The sequence below is a fragment of the Chiloscyllium plagiosum genome, chromosome 6 (genome assembly GCF_004010195.1).
Source record: "Chiloscyllium plagiosum isolate BGI_BamShark_2017 chromosome 6, ASM401019v2, whole genome shotgun sequence".
NCBI classification, from domain to species: Eukaryota; Metazoa; Chordata; class Chondrichthyes; order Orectolobiformes; family Hemiscylliidae; genus Chiloscyllium; species Chiloscyllium plagiosum.
Window position 1 is genome coordinate 71,313,448 of NC_057715.1, and position 16,719 is coordinate 71,330,166.

General features: G+C 40.1%; 1 protein-coding gene across 2 annotated transcripts in view; it reads right to left on the minus strand.

Annotated features, from left to right (window-relative positions):
- Positions 1-16,719, minus strand: part of pdgfd (platelet derived growth factor d) — a 177,378-nt gene that overhangs the window by 24,751 nt on the left and 135,908 nt on the right. For both annotated transcript variants that reach the window (XM_043691812.1, XM_043691811.1), the window contains exon 5: positions 15,538-15,739. In XM_043691812.1, the coding sequence (XP_043547747.1) occupies positions 15,538-15,739 (202 nt within the window). The remainder of the gene's footprint in view (positions 1-15,537; positions 15,740-16,719) is intronic.

Here is a 16,719-nt window from a genome sequence, read left to right on the forward strand (position 1 = left end):
AAATGAGACAGGAAAGGTTGTAGTTATGATGATAAGGTTGAAGAACCATGATCTTTGATCTTTGAATGTTTGGCGCAGCCACTCATCTCCATCTCCTAAACATGTGATCAAACATGTTGATAGAGGAATTGCAACTGGCAACAGCAATGAATTAACGCTGGCATTTAATTTATTTCAGTTATCTTTTTCACTTGTTTGATTTTTTCAAGGAATAACTGTCAAGCCAAATTTGAGGAGCACATTCATAACTCTACAGTTATGAACTCTACATAATTCTGCATATCAATGTTATGCACCACTTAAGACCATAAGACCATAAGACATAGGAGCGGAAGTAAGGCCATTCGGCCCATCGAGTCCACTCCGCCATTCAATCATGGCTGATGGGCATTTCAACTCCACTTACCCGCATTCTCCCCGTAGCCCTTAATTCCTTGTGACATCAAGAATTTATCAATTTCTGCCTTGAAGACATTTAGCGTCCCAGGCTCCACTGCACTCTGCGGCAATGAATTCCACAGGCCCACCACTCTCTGGCTGAAGAAATGTCTCTGCATTTCTGTTCTGAATTTACCCCCTCTAATTCTAAGGCTGTGTCCACGGGTCCTAGTCTCCTCACCTAACGGAAACAATTTCCTGGCATCCACCCTTTCCAAGCCATGTATTATCTTGTAAGTTTCTATTAGATCTCCCCTTAATCTTCTAAACTCCAATGAATACAATCCCAGGATCCTCAGCCGTTCCTCGTATGTTAGACCTACCATTCCAGGGAGCATCCATGTGAATCTCCGCTGGACACGCTCCAGTGCCAGTATGCCCTTCCTGATGTGTGGGGACCAAAACTGGACACAGTACTCCAAATGGGGCCTAACCAGAGCTTTATAAAGTCTCAGTAGCACAACAGTGCTTTTATATTCCAAGTATAACTGCAGTTATACTTACTGTACAACTGCAGAGATGAATGTAAAAGCTATACCCAAGAAACTTAGGTCCAACTTCAAAATATTTTGCTAGGCAGTAAAATGTTCAGTTATTGGATGGGTTAGAAAAAACTCAAACCATTTGTTGAATTGTAATGCAAATTACAGCACATTAAAGGGAACAGGAGGAGTAGGCCGCATAAGGAAAACACCACAGCTGGTTGTTGGAACATAACTGTGGGCATTGGAGGTCTTTTGTTTAAAAAAAAGAAATCCAATAACTGGCAATAACTGCTGGCTTGGAGGTGTTCTTATTTATTTGGTTTAATTGAAGTAAAGGCTGTTAACAACCAGCTGAGTTGAACATGTTACTCAGCTGATCACTCCCACTTCTGAAAAGAAAACTCTCTACAACAGCTGGAGTGAAATCTATTTATTCATTTGAAAGTATATTGAAGGATTATTACGATTGTATTTCCTGAGCAGTTTCTGCCTGCAGGATAATCCAGTGCATGATCAGTAATTTGTCCACACGTATCATAACATTAAGCTCACAGACTCCAGTGCATCCTACATTTTATCAGCTTGCCTTCAAGAATAATACATGGGTCACTGTTTTCTTTTACAGAAAGTCAATCTCTGTAAATGTTTAAGTTGTTTTTCCTTGAAGTATCGGTGTCTGTGTGTATATTTTGGTACTATTTAGAGAGATAAACATTTATATGTCAATATTATTGACTATGTTAACCAAACATTGTATCTTACTGAATCAGTTTTATCTTAATATTAAATCCATCATTGCATTTGTTAAGAAACTTGTTATTTAAAACCTGATATTGAGATTGTATTTAATTTGTTATCTTGGAAACTGGAAGAAATATTTCTGATTTGATGCTGTGACCTATAGAGTAATGGGACTAGCGTGACAGTGCACTTCACCGGTCTCGGTCATAACATGTGGAATGACGGGCTGAGTTTCCTTCATGTTGCAATGAAAGAGCTGCGCACTTCTGACAGGAGATTCCAATTAGGGACTCTTCAGAAGTGCAGAACTGTGCCTCTGTTCTGGCAGATCCACTGGTAGCAGAGAACATTTGGGAGAAGGCATATTTCATTCCTTTTATTACAGCAGTCAAAGGTCTTATTCTGCAGTTTAATAGGTAGGGTGATGGGAAATAGTCAGGTCTGGAGGAGGAGGAAGGGGTGTCAGGAGAAAGGAGGAAGAATTGGAGATGAGGTCGAGGAGTTTCAGTGAGTCCACTAGCAGAGGGTTGTTGGGTCAGGGCCTGTGTGAAATATAGCAGGGAATGTGAGAAGTAAATCGGGGGTCAATTGAAAACTTACTCAGCAATTCACTGAAAATTGTCTAGAATTCTAGAATTTAGAAAATGTCTAAATTTTGCTGAGTAGCAATTTATTTAACAGCAACAAACTCTCTGAGTTCTTCAATTTAAATGGAGACCTTTAGAGAGAGGTACGGTCCAGCAAAATCTGAAATTGTCTGGACAATTCTTTCAGAATCTGCTCTACTGCAGATTGAGGAATAGTTCAGAATAGGCAGGTAGGCAAGGCACTATTACAATAATCACAGAGCACTTCAACATGCAGGAGGACTGTGAAAAGCAGGTTGGTAGCCAATGCCAAGAAATAGAATCCATGGAATGTCTATGAGATGATTTTTTTTGGAGCAGCTTGTGGTAGAGTCCACTAGGGAACAGGAAATTCTAGAATTGATTATGTGTAATGAGACAGATTTGATTAGGGAATTTATAGATGAAGTAACCCAATGGGACAGTGACCATAATATGATAGAATTAACTCCTCTGCAGTTTGAAAGGCAGAAGCTAGAACCAGATGTCATGGCATTACAATTGAGTAAAGGTAATGACAAAGATGTGAAGGAGAAGCTGGCCAGAATTGATTGGAAGGGGACCCTAGCAGAAAAGATGGCGGAGAAGCAATGGCAAAGGATGGGCACAGCAGAAATTCGTCCCAAGGACGAAGAAACAGACTAAGGGGAGGACTTTGCAAACGTGGCTGATGGGGAAATCTGGGATAGCATAAAAGCAAATGAAAAACAATGTAGTGAAGATTAGTGGGAAGCCAGAAGATTGGGAAGCCTTTAAAAACCAACCAAAAAGCAAATAGTGGTGAAGAAAATGGAACATGAGAGCAAACCAGCAAGTAATATAAAAGATGATTGCTGTAGTTTTTTGATATACAAAACATAAAAGAGAGGCAAAAGAGACTGCTGGAAAATGAGACTGGAGAAGTAGTACTGGGGACCAAGGAAATGGCAGAGAAAGTGAACAGGTACTTTACATCAGTCTTCATGGTGCAAGATACCAGTAGTATACCTGAACAGCAAGAGATTTGGGGGCAAAGGTGAGTGCAGTGGCCATCACTAAGGAGAAAGTACTGGAGAAGCTGAAAGGTCTGAAGGTGGATAAATCACCTGGATTGGATGGACTGCATTACAAGGTTTTGAAGGAGATAGCTGAGAAAATTATGGGTGTATCATTGGTAATCTTTCATACATCACTGCAGTCAGGGAGGGTCCCAGAGAACTGGAAAGTGGCTAATGTAGCATTCTTGTTTAAGAATGGAGAGAGGCAGAAGGCTAGAAATTACATAACACTTAGTCTGATCTCATTATTGCTAAAGATTTTACACTCCATTATTAAGGATGAGGGATTGTGTAGTACTTAGAATTGCAAGGTAAAAGAGAGTTGAGTCATCAAGACTTCACTAAGTAAAGGACATGCCTGACAAATCTGTTAGAATTATTTGAGGAAGTAACAAGCAAGTTAGACAAAGGAGAGCCAGTGGACGTGATCTATTTGGATTTTCAGAAGGCCTTTGATAAGGCGCTGCACAGGAGGTTGCTAAATAAAGTAAGAGCCCCTCATGTTACGGGCAAGGTACTAGAATGGATAAAGAATTGGCAAACTGGCAGAAGGCAGAGAGTGGGAATAAAGGGTCTTGTTTAAGATGGCAGCCGGTGACTAGTGGTGTTTTGCAGGAATCAATGTTGGAACCACGACTATTCACTGATACATTAATGATCTAGAACTAAGTTTGCAGATGACTCTAAGACAGGTGGAGGTATAGGTGGTGCTGAGGAAGTGGGGAGGTGCAGAGGACATGGACAGGCTTGGAGAATGGGTAAAGAAGTAGTTGATGGAATGCAAATTATGAAGTTATGCTCTTTGGCAGCTTGAATAGAGGCACAGACTATTTTCTAAACAGGGAAAGACTTTGGAAATCTGAACCACAAAGGGGCTTTGGAATCCTGCTTCAGGATTCCCTTAATATTAACATGCAGATTTAGTGACAGTTAGGAAGGCAAATGCAATGTTAACATTAATTTGGACAGGGTGAGAGTACAAGAGCATGGTTGTGCAGCAGAGGCTGTATCAGACCACATTTGGAATATTGTGAGCAGTTTTGGGCCCTGTATCTAAGGAAAGACATGCTGGCATTGGAGGGGGTCCAGACAGGGTTCACAAGAATGATCCTTGGGATGAAGGGTTGGTAACTCTGGGAATGTACTCAATAGAATTTAGAAAGATGAGTAGAGATCTGATTGAAACTTACAGCAAATTAAGAGGCCTGGGTTGAATGGATATGGGGAACATGTTTCCACTAGCAGGAGAGACTAGGATCCGAGACCACAGCCTCATAGTGAAGGGATGACCACTTAGAACTGAGCTGAGGAGGAATTTCTTCAGTCAGTGAATGTGTGGAAGTCACGACCACACAAGGGTGTGGAGGCCAAGTCATTGAATTCAACACAGAGATAGGTATGTTTTTCATTATTAAGGGGATTCAATATTAAGGGCGAAGGAGTAAGATAGGGTTGATAAAACAGGTCAGCCATGATCAAATAGCTGAACAGACTGGATGGGCCAATGGCCTAAATTTGCTTCTAGATATTATAGTCTTATGGATTATCCAGTCATTGGAAAATCTGATAATTTTTATTTTTATATTCAATAATTTCATTGAATATATTGTATCTGGGATTGAAAAATGGGGGAATATTTGCTTTCTTCATAATTAAGTAATAAATGATAGAATCCCTACATTGTGGAGACAGGCCGCTGGCCCTCCAAAGAGTAACACACACAGACCCATTCCCCTACACTTACCCCTTACTAATTCACCTAACCAATACATCCCTGAATACTATGGGCAATTTAGCATGGCCAATTCACCTAGCCTGCCTATCTTTGGATAGCAGGAGGAAACCCATACAGACTGGAGGAGAATGTGCAAACTATTGCCTGAGGCTGGAATTGAACTCTGGTCCCTAGCACTATGAGACAGCAGCACTAACCACTGAGCCACCATGCCACCCAAATCAAACTACAGGAGAACATAGCTTAGAAATGTACAGCTTGAAAATGCTGTATTGTAGCAACATTTTGGAAATAAGAGGTATTTTCATGGTAGAGTTTTCTCTTAATTTAGAATATGCCATGTATTCATTGCAAAATGTTCTATAATTAAAACATGTAACAACAGAGGAAAGAGGAAACTATGGACTGAATCTTCCCAGTCCCTGAACACCAGGCATTGGTGGGTCTGTTGGGAAAATGTTGCCAGACTGAAAAAATGAGATTCTCAATGTTAAGACAAAAAGTCTGATTCTGCAATCAGCTTTTGAACAGCAAGATGAGAATCTTTCTAGTGAGTACTGAGACACTTATTTGCATGCATTTACATGTCATTAGTATCTAACCTTAGTGCATTAAAATGCAGCTCATGAACAGAAACTCTCCTTGAAATGCCCCAAAATTGACATTTAGTGGATTTTTGGTAACATTCAGCTCTTTGGTTAATTTTGAATGAACATTAAAATGTGGATAGATTTTAGTTTGAGCTGCTGACGCAAGCGGGGTTGAAATGGTGATCAAATACAATCATCACTTGCTGGCCACGTATGCTGGCACTCCTTTCATCCTATGTACCACTGGACTGTTTCAGTATTAGACCTTTTAATACAAAACACAGGACGTCAATAGAGGAAGCTAGTGTTTGTGCTGATGAGGATCAATTTGGCAACATTGAAAATTATATGTGTGGGAAACTGAAGGAAATTAGATGCTTCTCTCGGTATCGAAGGATTGCATAAGCTATGTGCGCTGCCATGGGCTCGATCTCAAATGCATAACCCAGGACTTGCCTTAATACTGCTGTTAATAAGCTTGGAAGACAACAAAATTGTTTGTACAATATCTTTACTTACCTGGCTATAAAAGAGTAAGTGGCTCATGATATGGGCCACTTCACTACAGAAAGCCAGCTTGTAGTATTTTACACTATTGCATTTATATTTCACACACCAGCATGGTGATGGCCAATAGGTCTGAATTCAGTGAAGTGACCGAGAACTTGCAAGTCCTGCTTAAATGAGGCTCAGGCCTCAAAACATACATGCTCTTTAGATTTCTCACCCAAGATTTAAAACTAAACCCAAAGAATCACAGCCTTGAAATGCCATCTTCTACTCATTACTTTATGTGACATCAACCTGCTCAGACATAAGTGGCTTAAACAACAGACTAAGAAGGTTAATATAAATTTATTTGCACAATAGGTGCAACATATTCTTGGTGTATGTGTTTAAAACGTTTCTAAATGTTGTACAAACTACTGTCACTCTATATATATAGTTGAATTTTATGAACCTCTGCTGAGAAATGGGCCCTATTTTCACCCAGAATCAGCACTGTGTCCCTTATTCCGAGATTGTGCTCTCTGGTCCCAGACTCTCCACAAGAAGAAGAAACTATTGCATCTTCCCCTAAGTATATTCCATGTTTCAATAAAGTTGCATCTCATTCTTCTGAATTCTAATGAGTACGGGCCCAACTGAAGCGAAGAGGTTCTTCTGCAGCTGTACAGGGCCCTGGTGAGACCACACCTGGAGTACTGTGTGCAGTTCTGGTCTCCAAATTTGAGGAAAGACATCCTGGCTATTGAGGGAGTGTAGCGTAGGTTCACAAGGTCGATTCCTGGAATGGCGGGACTACCTTACTCTGAAAGACTGGAGCGACTGGGCTTGTATACACTTGAGTTTAGAAGACTGAGAGCGGATCTGATTGAGACATATAAGATTATTAAAGGATTGGACACTCTGGAGGCAGGAAACATGTTTCAGCTGATGGGTGAGTGCTGAACCAGAGGACACAGCTTAAAGATACGGGGTAGACCATTTAGGACAGAGATGAAGAGAAACTTCTTCACCCAGAGAGTGGTGGCTGTGTGGAATGCTCTGCCCCAGAGGGCAGTGGAGGCCCAGTCTCTGGATTCATTTAAGAAAGAGTTGGATAGAGCTCTCAAGGACAGTGGAATCAAGGGTTATGGAGTTAAGGCAGGAAAAGGATACTGATTAAGGATGATCAGCCATGATCATATTGAATGGTGGTGCAGGCTCGAAGGGCAGAATGGCCTATTCCTGCACCTATTGTCTATTGTCTATTGACTCCTCATAAGACAGTCCTTCCATACTAAGGATCAGTCTAGTGAACCTTCTCTGGACTGCATCCAATGCTGATGTGTCTTTCCTTAGAAGAGGGGCACAGAACTATTCACAGTATTCTAGCTGTCTGACTAGTGCTTTTATTCCTGATGAAGGGCTTTTGCCCGAAACGTCGATTTCGAAGCTTTTCGGATGCTGCCTGAATTGCTGTGCTCTTCTAGCACCACTGATCCAGAATCTGGTTTCCAGTATCTGCAGTCATTGTTTTTACCTAGTGCCTTATATAGTTTTATCAAAACCTCCCTTCCCTTACAATCCATTCCCTTTCAAGTAAATGCTAACATTTTATTTACTTCTCCAATGAACCTGCTAATTTGGAAGCTAGCATTTTGCAATTCATGGACAAGGACTTCCAAATCACTCTCTTTTTAAAATTTATGTTTAAATTAATATTCAACTCCTTTATTCTTCCCACCAAAGTGCATACCCACACATTTTACATTAACTTCCATCTGCCAAGTTTTTGCCCGTTCCTGTCTTCCTCTGCAGATACTTTGCGTCATCCTCATCAATTGCCTTGCTCACATCGTTTCACACAAGTGTAATATTTCCATTTCTCTCAATGCCTAAGACTGGCTAATCTATTTGATGTAATCCATTTAGCACTATTTAGTGTCACATCACATGCACAGCAAGAAATGAACTGACACTGTTCAAAAATGACTGTGCAGAGGACTGTCACAGAGGTTGGTTCTGGGTTTGTCTCCACGTTCCCATAACCTCAATCATTCTAACTATTGGATCATTTGTTGAGCTGAAGTATATACTCACTACAGAATGAAATAAAAAAGTCCTCGTAATAATTTATATTTTGGCCAATACTAATCTTCACAAAGAACGATAACATTTTACAAACAAATTTCAATTTCCAATGACTAACTGAAAGGAACACTTGGCAAGATTATGGAGTTTACAACTTTCACTGCATAAATAACAAACCAAAAGCAACATAAACAAACCACTATTCAGACTACAGAACAGAACAATCCCCTTTTACTTTTAGCACAATTGGAAACCCCATTCCATACTTAAACAATCTACCGTTCATTAAGGCGACAATCAATTCTCAGAGTCATAGAGATGTACAACATGGAAACAGACCCTTCAGTCCAACCCGTCCATGCTGATCAGTATCCCAACCTAATCTAGACCCACCTGCCAACAACCGACCCATATCCCTCCAAACCCTTCCTATTCATATACCCATCCAAATGCCTCTTAAATGTTTCAATTGTATGAGCCTCTACCACTTCCTCTGACAGCTCATTCAATACATGTACCACCCTCTGCGTGAAAATGTTGCCTGTTAGGTCTCTTTCATATCTTTCCCCTCTCACCCTAAACTATGCCCTCTAGTTCTGGACTCCCCCACCCCAGGGAAAAAAAACTTTGTCTATTTAACCTATCTTCTGCAATCTGTGCAAAGTAATTCTCAAATTCCAAGCATTTACTTCCTTAAGTTTTCTTTTGCAGCTAAGCAACTTTTAACTCTCGAGCTATTGTTTTTTGCTATAGGATTTTCCTGAAGATCCTCCCAGTTTATCTGATTAGGTGAATCTTCTAGCCTAATTTTAAATCCTCACAAATCTGATCCTTTCAATCCAAATGTGAGCTCCAAACTGCAAGGTGAACCTTGGAAACTTGTTGTTGCCAGTTGCTCCACTTGTCTTAGTTCCGATCAGACTGCCCTGTCTGTGTAATTCTGGCATACTGTTTAGTAGAAACACATAATCCTATCCTACAATGGCTTCCATTCTTCTTAAGCCCAGCTCCATGGCAAAATGAATCCTATGGGCTTTGCAACCAGGTTGCTATGTTGATTAGATTTCCTTTCGACTCCCACTTAATTACATAGTGATATTAAATAGACAGCTAAAATACAAAACCTGACATTTTTACCACTTTCCTGAGACTTGAGATGAACAGTTTTTACTATCAGCACAAATGCTTTGGCTATTGCTTACAAATCTAAATACCATGCAGCTTCTTGTGAGTGGAATAATCTAGGCTCCTTTAACAAGGAAGCCACACATCAACAGAATTCTGAGCATGTCACCATTTTATCCTACATTGAAACACAATTCCAAAGATACAAAATATTGTGTTTATAATGATATATATTCACTAAATCAAACATCCTTCCTGCCTCAGTGAAACCACCTTGAAAATAATTGAGAAGTGTAGGAAAATGTGACTTATAATTAGAACTAGATGTAAACCAATGACATTGAAATGTAAATTGACAAGATTATCTAAGGGTTTCATCAATTGAATATTCTGTAACAGGGACCCAAGGAATATTTAAAACAAGCTCATCATATTTGTGATGTAAAAGAAACTTTCTTCTCCTGAAAACATTGACTCCCGCTGACATACAGTTCCATGTGCACTCTCCTCTGGCATCTTAACTGGCCATTATTCATACTGTGTTTTGAGCGAGCCCACTTCTATTAATTGAATAATAAAGTTAAATTGTGAAATTTACTTCTCACCCCCCCTTGATTCACAAGAGGCATTGAAATTCCTGAGAACATGGAATATGTGACGAAAGGTTAGCCATGTTCACCTGGATGTTTTGATTTTCTTCTTTTTCGATCCATTGCAAATGATATCAGCTGCCAGAAAATAAAGTCAGGTTCCTTCACGTGAAAGAGTGTGATATGTGGTTTGCTAGTCCACAGCTCCCCCTTGTTTTCCTTTATTTCTCCAAAACTTTGCTCAAGAAAGAGAGAACACCAACACCCCTGCATCAATTCTCTCAGTAATATACTGATTATTGCTCAATCACTCTCAAGAGCCAATTCAGAAACATCCATGATATAGTTGAGAGAGAGGAACACACATGAACCAGAACACAAATAAACAGATGTAGCTGGACGATGGAGCATGAAAAGACACATTTTTCAAATAAAGGCTATTTGTTCATAGGAAATGGGTATCACAGGCTAGAACATCATTATTGTCCATCATGAATTTTCTTGGAAAGGGAGGTGGTAAGCTGCCTCCTTGAACCACTGTAGTCTTTTCGGAGTAGGTAGACCCATCATGCTGTTGGATGGAGATCCAGGATTCTGACTGAGTGACACAGGAAGAATGGCGATTTAGTTCCAAGTCAGAGTGGTGAGTGGCTTGGATGGGAAATTGCAGTGGTGTTGCCAAGCACTTGCTACCCTTCGTCCTTCCAGGTTTGGAATGTGCAGTTAAGTGAGCCTTCGTGAGTTACTCGAGGACCTGAGTGACACTGTTGCCGCTGTACATTGATGGTGGAGAGTTTGAATATCAAGAGTGGTGGGTGAGGTGCTTTACATGGATTGCTTTCTTCTGAATGATGTTGAGATTCCTTTGTGCTGCTGGAGCGACGCCCATCTAGGCAAATGGAGATAATTCCATCACACTTTTGACATGTGTTTTGTAGATGCTGGATAGGCTTTTGGAGTCAGGAGTCATAGAGTCATAGAGATGTGCAGCACAGAAACAGACCCTTCAGTCCAACTCGTCCATGCTGACCAGATATCCTAACCTAATCTAGTCCCATTTGCCAGCACCTGGCCCATATCCCTCTAAATCTTTCCCATTCATATAGCCATCCAGATGCCTTTTAAATGTTGCAATTGTATCACCATTTCCTCTGGCAACTCATTCCATACACCTACCTCGTGCGTGAAAAAGTTGCCCCTTAGATCCCTTTTATATTTTTTCCCTTTCACCCTACACCTATGCCCTCTAGTTCTGGACTCCCTCACCCCAGGGAAAAGACTTTGTCTATTTATCCTATCCATGCCCCTCATGATTTTATTAACCTCTATGAGGTCAACCCTCATCCTTCGATGCTCTAGGGAAAACAGCCCCAGCCTGTTTAGCCTTTGCCGATAGCTCAAATCCTCCAACCTTGTAAATCTTTTCTGAACCCTTTTATATTTCACAACATCCTTCTGATAGGAAGGAAGGAGACCAGAACTGCACACAATATTCCAAAAGTGGCCTAATAACATCCTGTACAGCTGCAACATGACCTTCCAACTCCTATACTCAATGCTCTGACCAATAAAAGAAAGCATACCAAATGCCTTCTTCACCATAGCCTCTGACTGCTCTTGTGGCCACAGTATTTATGGAACTGGTCCAGTTCAATTTCTAGTTCACGAGATAATTGCAACTTGGATAAATAGTCTGATGGTCCAGATTTCACTTCTCTTGCTTGTCGATCAATAAAGCTACATGGAAGAATGTAGGATTATCTTCAGCATTTGTCTAAGAGGTAGCATGTTCACTGGAGGACTACACTCGCTCAGGATTTCCATAACTTAAAGCGATAGTTTCCCAGCTCAGCAATCTATCTGGGGGTAATTAACCACTCCTTTCATAAATCTGGTCTTAGCATCTGCTTATAGAAATGTGATTGTAATGTGATACCTCACTCTGACATCATGGTTACCCCCGACCCACAATAAAATATACTTCTGATCAGTTCCTTCCCCATTATAACTCCACTCCCTCCTCAACTTTACATAAAATAAGCACAGGTCTCTGTAGAGACACAGCATGAACCAAGCAGATCACCCAATTAATGTTAAGTCTGGCCCAGGATACAGACCTGATTTTACACACAGTCATCAAATGCAGAGTTGTGAAAATTTCCAGCTCCGTAGAATTTTCAAACTGTCTGTCCAGTTGTAAGATTTTTGTTGATGAAGCATGGCGCTGGAAAAAGCACAGCAGGTAGGCAGTATCCGAGGAGCAAGAGAGTTGACATTTTGGGCAGGATGCTTCTTCAGGAGTGGGGTGTAGGAAGAGGGCTGAGTGATAAATTGGGGAGAGGTGGCTAAGGGGAAGGTAGGCAATAGGTGGGCGAAAATAGGAGGTGACAGTGATAGATTGGTGGGAAGGGTGGAGTCGATAAGTGGGAAGCAAGATGGACAGGTATGTCAGGTCAAAAGGTGGATCTGATTCAGAGGATTGGATCTGGGATGGGGTGGGCAGAGGGGAGATTTGGAAACTGGCGAATTCAATGTTCATGCAATGTGGTTGTAGGTTCCTGAGGCAGAAGATGAGGTATTCCTTCTCCAGTTTGACGGTGGCCTTGTATAGGCAGTGGAGGAGGCTCAGAATGGATATGTCTTCTGGGGAGTGGGAGTGGGAGTTCAAGTGGATGGCCATGGGAAGGTGGAGGTAGGTTTGTACGTATGGACCAGAGATGTTCCCTGAACCATTCAGTGTGTTTGCATTTGATCTCGCCGATGTTCAATTACTTCAGCAGCTTACCATTCTTGTTAAGGTTTTGAATGGCTTTCAGCAGTGCATTAATGTGCACAATGGAAGATTGATAGTGTTTATTAGTAATAGAGATGTAGAGATCAAAAGTATGGCTCCTACATTCAGGGTGGCTTATAACCAGGGACAGTTGTTCTTAACAATTCCTTCAGGCTGTTTCTCTTTCTCCTGGTCTGAATGTGGTTCAGAATCCCCCTAATTACATTTTCAGTATTGAGTGCTATACATCCCAAGTGCAGCCTTACCACACTGCCTTCAATTATTCTTCCTCCTTCTCTTCCCAAGGTAACAGGGAATCTCCAATTGAAATTAAGCCAATCTTAAATTATTCTTTGCAGATTGGGAAATTTTGCACACTTCCATACTTCACTGACAGTCAAAAGATAAGCTACAGTCAGTTGCAGTTCATTGCTGAAAATATTAGAGTTGAAAAGAAAGTTATTCTTGCCTCTTCTTCAACACACTGTCACTCACGAATATCATTCATACTTTTTTTTTCTCCAGATATCCTAGTCATCTTCTTCAAACTAAACAAATGAAAGTATTACCCAAATGCATGAATGCTTTGGCATTTCCTGACAGATCTTTATCTCATTGCTTTATAAATCAGACATTTCCTTCTCTCAATCCTCATTTAGAGAGTGACTGCCTCAGTTCCCAGTCCCCAGCTACTCTCATCATCCTGTGACATGTGACCATTATTGCAGTGAAGATAAAAACAATCAAATTCAATCAAATAGAAGTCACAATGGAAATAATACTGATCAGTTTTCATTCACATCCTTACGCTTTTAAAAAGTTAGAACACAGTTTAAAAGCAAGCTATTAGGGCAGTGAAAATTAGAGATTTTAGTTTGAAAGCATGTTAGCAGAAAAATTATTATTCTCTCACTTCTGCTTCTACTTACGGTAGTGCCAAATTATTGTATCCTGACAATTTATGATGCAGTTTTTCAAATGTTAACATCTTAGATAGCAAATATTTTTAGATTTGGATTCATGTCTAGCTGCTGATTTTCCTCCAGTATGTCATCAAGTTGTAATTTTTCAAGAGTGACCTTGGACAGCAAGTTATGGCAAGTTATATAAACACAGCTCCATTGGAACCTGCCATTATCTGACTTTTATTAAAAAATGGACTGGATTGAAATGAGCAATGAGAAGTCTCACTGATTTTTCTCTTTACAGTCTGAATCACCAAGTTCAATTATTTTGGTCTAATGCTGTCCTGACAAAATCAATTAATTCAGATTGGGGATTGAATGAGTATAATACCCAATTATGAGCCATCAGCAAATCTTAGAAGACACTTCTTAAAGAGATTTCTTGTGTGAGTGTATAGAGTGATTGTTTAGGTGGGTCAATGGACTAAGGGAGAGATGGTGGAGGGTGTAATGGAAAAAGTATGGAACAGTGGGTGAGGATGGTGGAAAGAGAGGAGAGAGGGTTAGAAGAATAGTGCATGCCCGATAGGAGAGTTAGGAAAGTGGGTAAGATTGTGTCTTGTGAGGAGGATTCAGGAGGTTTCAAGTTGGTTTAAATGACTTGAGTGAGTGTCTGGATTAGTGGTACTGGAAGAGCACAGCAGTTCAGGCAACAGCTGCTCCTTGGATGCTGCCTGAACTGCTGTGCTCTTCCAGCACCACTAATCCAGAATCTGGTTTCCAGCATCTGCAGTCATTGTTTTTACCAAGTTGAGTGAGTGGACAAACTCTTGACAGATGAAGTACAGTGTGAGTAAGTGTGAAATTGTACACTTCAATATGAAAAACAGAAAGGAAGAGTATTATTTAAAGTGCGATATGTTGAGAAGCGTGGATGTACATAGGCATCTGGGCATTCTTGTACACCAGTCAATGCACGTAGACAGAACGATGCAGTCAGTCATTCGGAAGGCAAATGGATAATTGGCCTTCATTGCAAGACAATTTGAGTTCAGAAGTAAGGATATCTTTTTGCAGCTATACAGGGCCTTGGTGAGACCACATATGGAATATTACGTGCAGTTTTGGTTTCCATACCTAAGAAAGGATATACTCAGTTCACTAAGCTGATAACGGGAAAGACAGACTGACCAATGGGGACAGATTTGTTTTACCTAGGCCTGTATTCACTGGAGTTTAGCTGGATAGGAGGGGAACTGACTGAAATGTATAAAATTTTAATAGTCTGGTCAGACTAAATGTAGAGAGGATGCTTTCCCTAGTTCGGGGGTCTAGAACCAGGGGATGCAGTCTCAGAATACAGGGTAGACTATTTAGGACTGAGATGAGGTAACGTTTCTTCACTTAAAGGACAGTGAACCTGTGGAATTCTCTACCATACAAGGTAGTGAAGGCCAAGACACTGAATAATTTTGAGGAAGAGATACATACAATTTTAGACTTTAAAGGTATCAAGGGGTATGAACAGAAAGTGGAAAAAAGGTATTGAGGTTGAGGATCAGCAATGATCATGTTAAATGGTCAAGAGGATCAAAGAATTGAATGGCCTACTTTTGCTTCTGGTCTGTACATTTCTATGTTAAAGGACCGGGAGAAAGTGAGGGAGAGCATTGAGGGAAGATAAGAGAGGAATTAAAAGGGTGGTGAAGTGATGTATTGGAGAGGGAGATGGTTAGAGGAAATAGCTGAGATAGGAAAGGGAAACTTTAGGCAAATTTTGACATTTTAAATGGTTTTTATTACCATCCTGGCATATGCACTTTCAATACATTGAAATAGAATCTTACAATTATATTGATTCTAATGTGAAATAATATTTGTATTACTTTTATTTAATCATGAATTAATTTCTGACCTTTGGTTTTCCGTTGATGGTGAAAGGTTCTGCCACGAAACCCAGTTGTTGCCTGAAAGATATTGTTCAAGTCTTCTTCCCAGAATTCTGGATCTAAATGCCTCAGAAGCTCTTCTATTGTCTCAAATCCAGCAATTGCCTCATCCAAGGACTCCACAGTCAGTGGTGAGGCAGTAGATGCTGAGCCATGCCATTGTGGCCCCTGTATTGAGGAGTACAATCAAAGAATATTAAAGTAAACCAACATCATTTGGTATAAAACCGATAGCAGCATGTCTAGCTATAGAATACTCTCTTATGTCAAAATGTCTCAGTGGTTCACACAATGATTTATTTTGAAGTTAGGCAAATGGTTGTTCCCTAACTCTAAATGTTCTAACATGCGAGATACACAACGCAGTAACAACATTTGTGTTCTGATAATTACTACCAATGTATTTATTGATCAGTCAATCACTGTTGGCAAAGTCTGTGGGCCAATACTCAGCAATGAACCATGCTTACCTAAATCCATCTTTTCAAAAATATATCATCATAGTCATAAACTTACAGGTTTGCACTCAAGTAAAGAACAAAACACCAAAATACACTCCTGTAAAATCTTGAAGAAGGATTGTTTGTATTTGTAATTTCATTGATATAATATGATGCCTCTAAATTGACCAGCAAGGTTAAGAGCAGTCAGAAAACATACACAATTAATTAGCGGGTGTTTTGGAAGGAGGTCAGTCTTTTTTAATGATGTGGAGGTACCAGTGTTGGACAAGAGGGGACAAAGTTAAAAATCACCCAACACCAGGTTATAGTCCAACAGGTTTAGTTGGAAGTGTTAGCTTTTGGAGCACTGTTCCTTCATTAGGTAGCAATAGGAAAGCATGTACTTTCAAATAAACCTATTGAACTATAACCTGATGTGATTTTTAACTTAGTCATTTTTTAACCAGTAAAATATGTTGCCTGTGGAAAACTGTTAATGGTCCATTTCCTTGGAAAAACAAATAATTAGCAGTGTATTCTCATATCATAACCAGGGCTCATTATACCAGTCCTGCATTTCTTTTTTGGAAATGTTAGAATAGGTAGTTCCCATTAAACCAGCAGTTTGAAGCCTGCAGCTATTTGTATGAAAACACGAACAATACTCTATCTGTAAATACCTTTGAATTTAGATTACTAATTCAC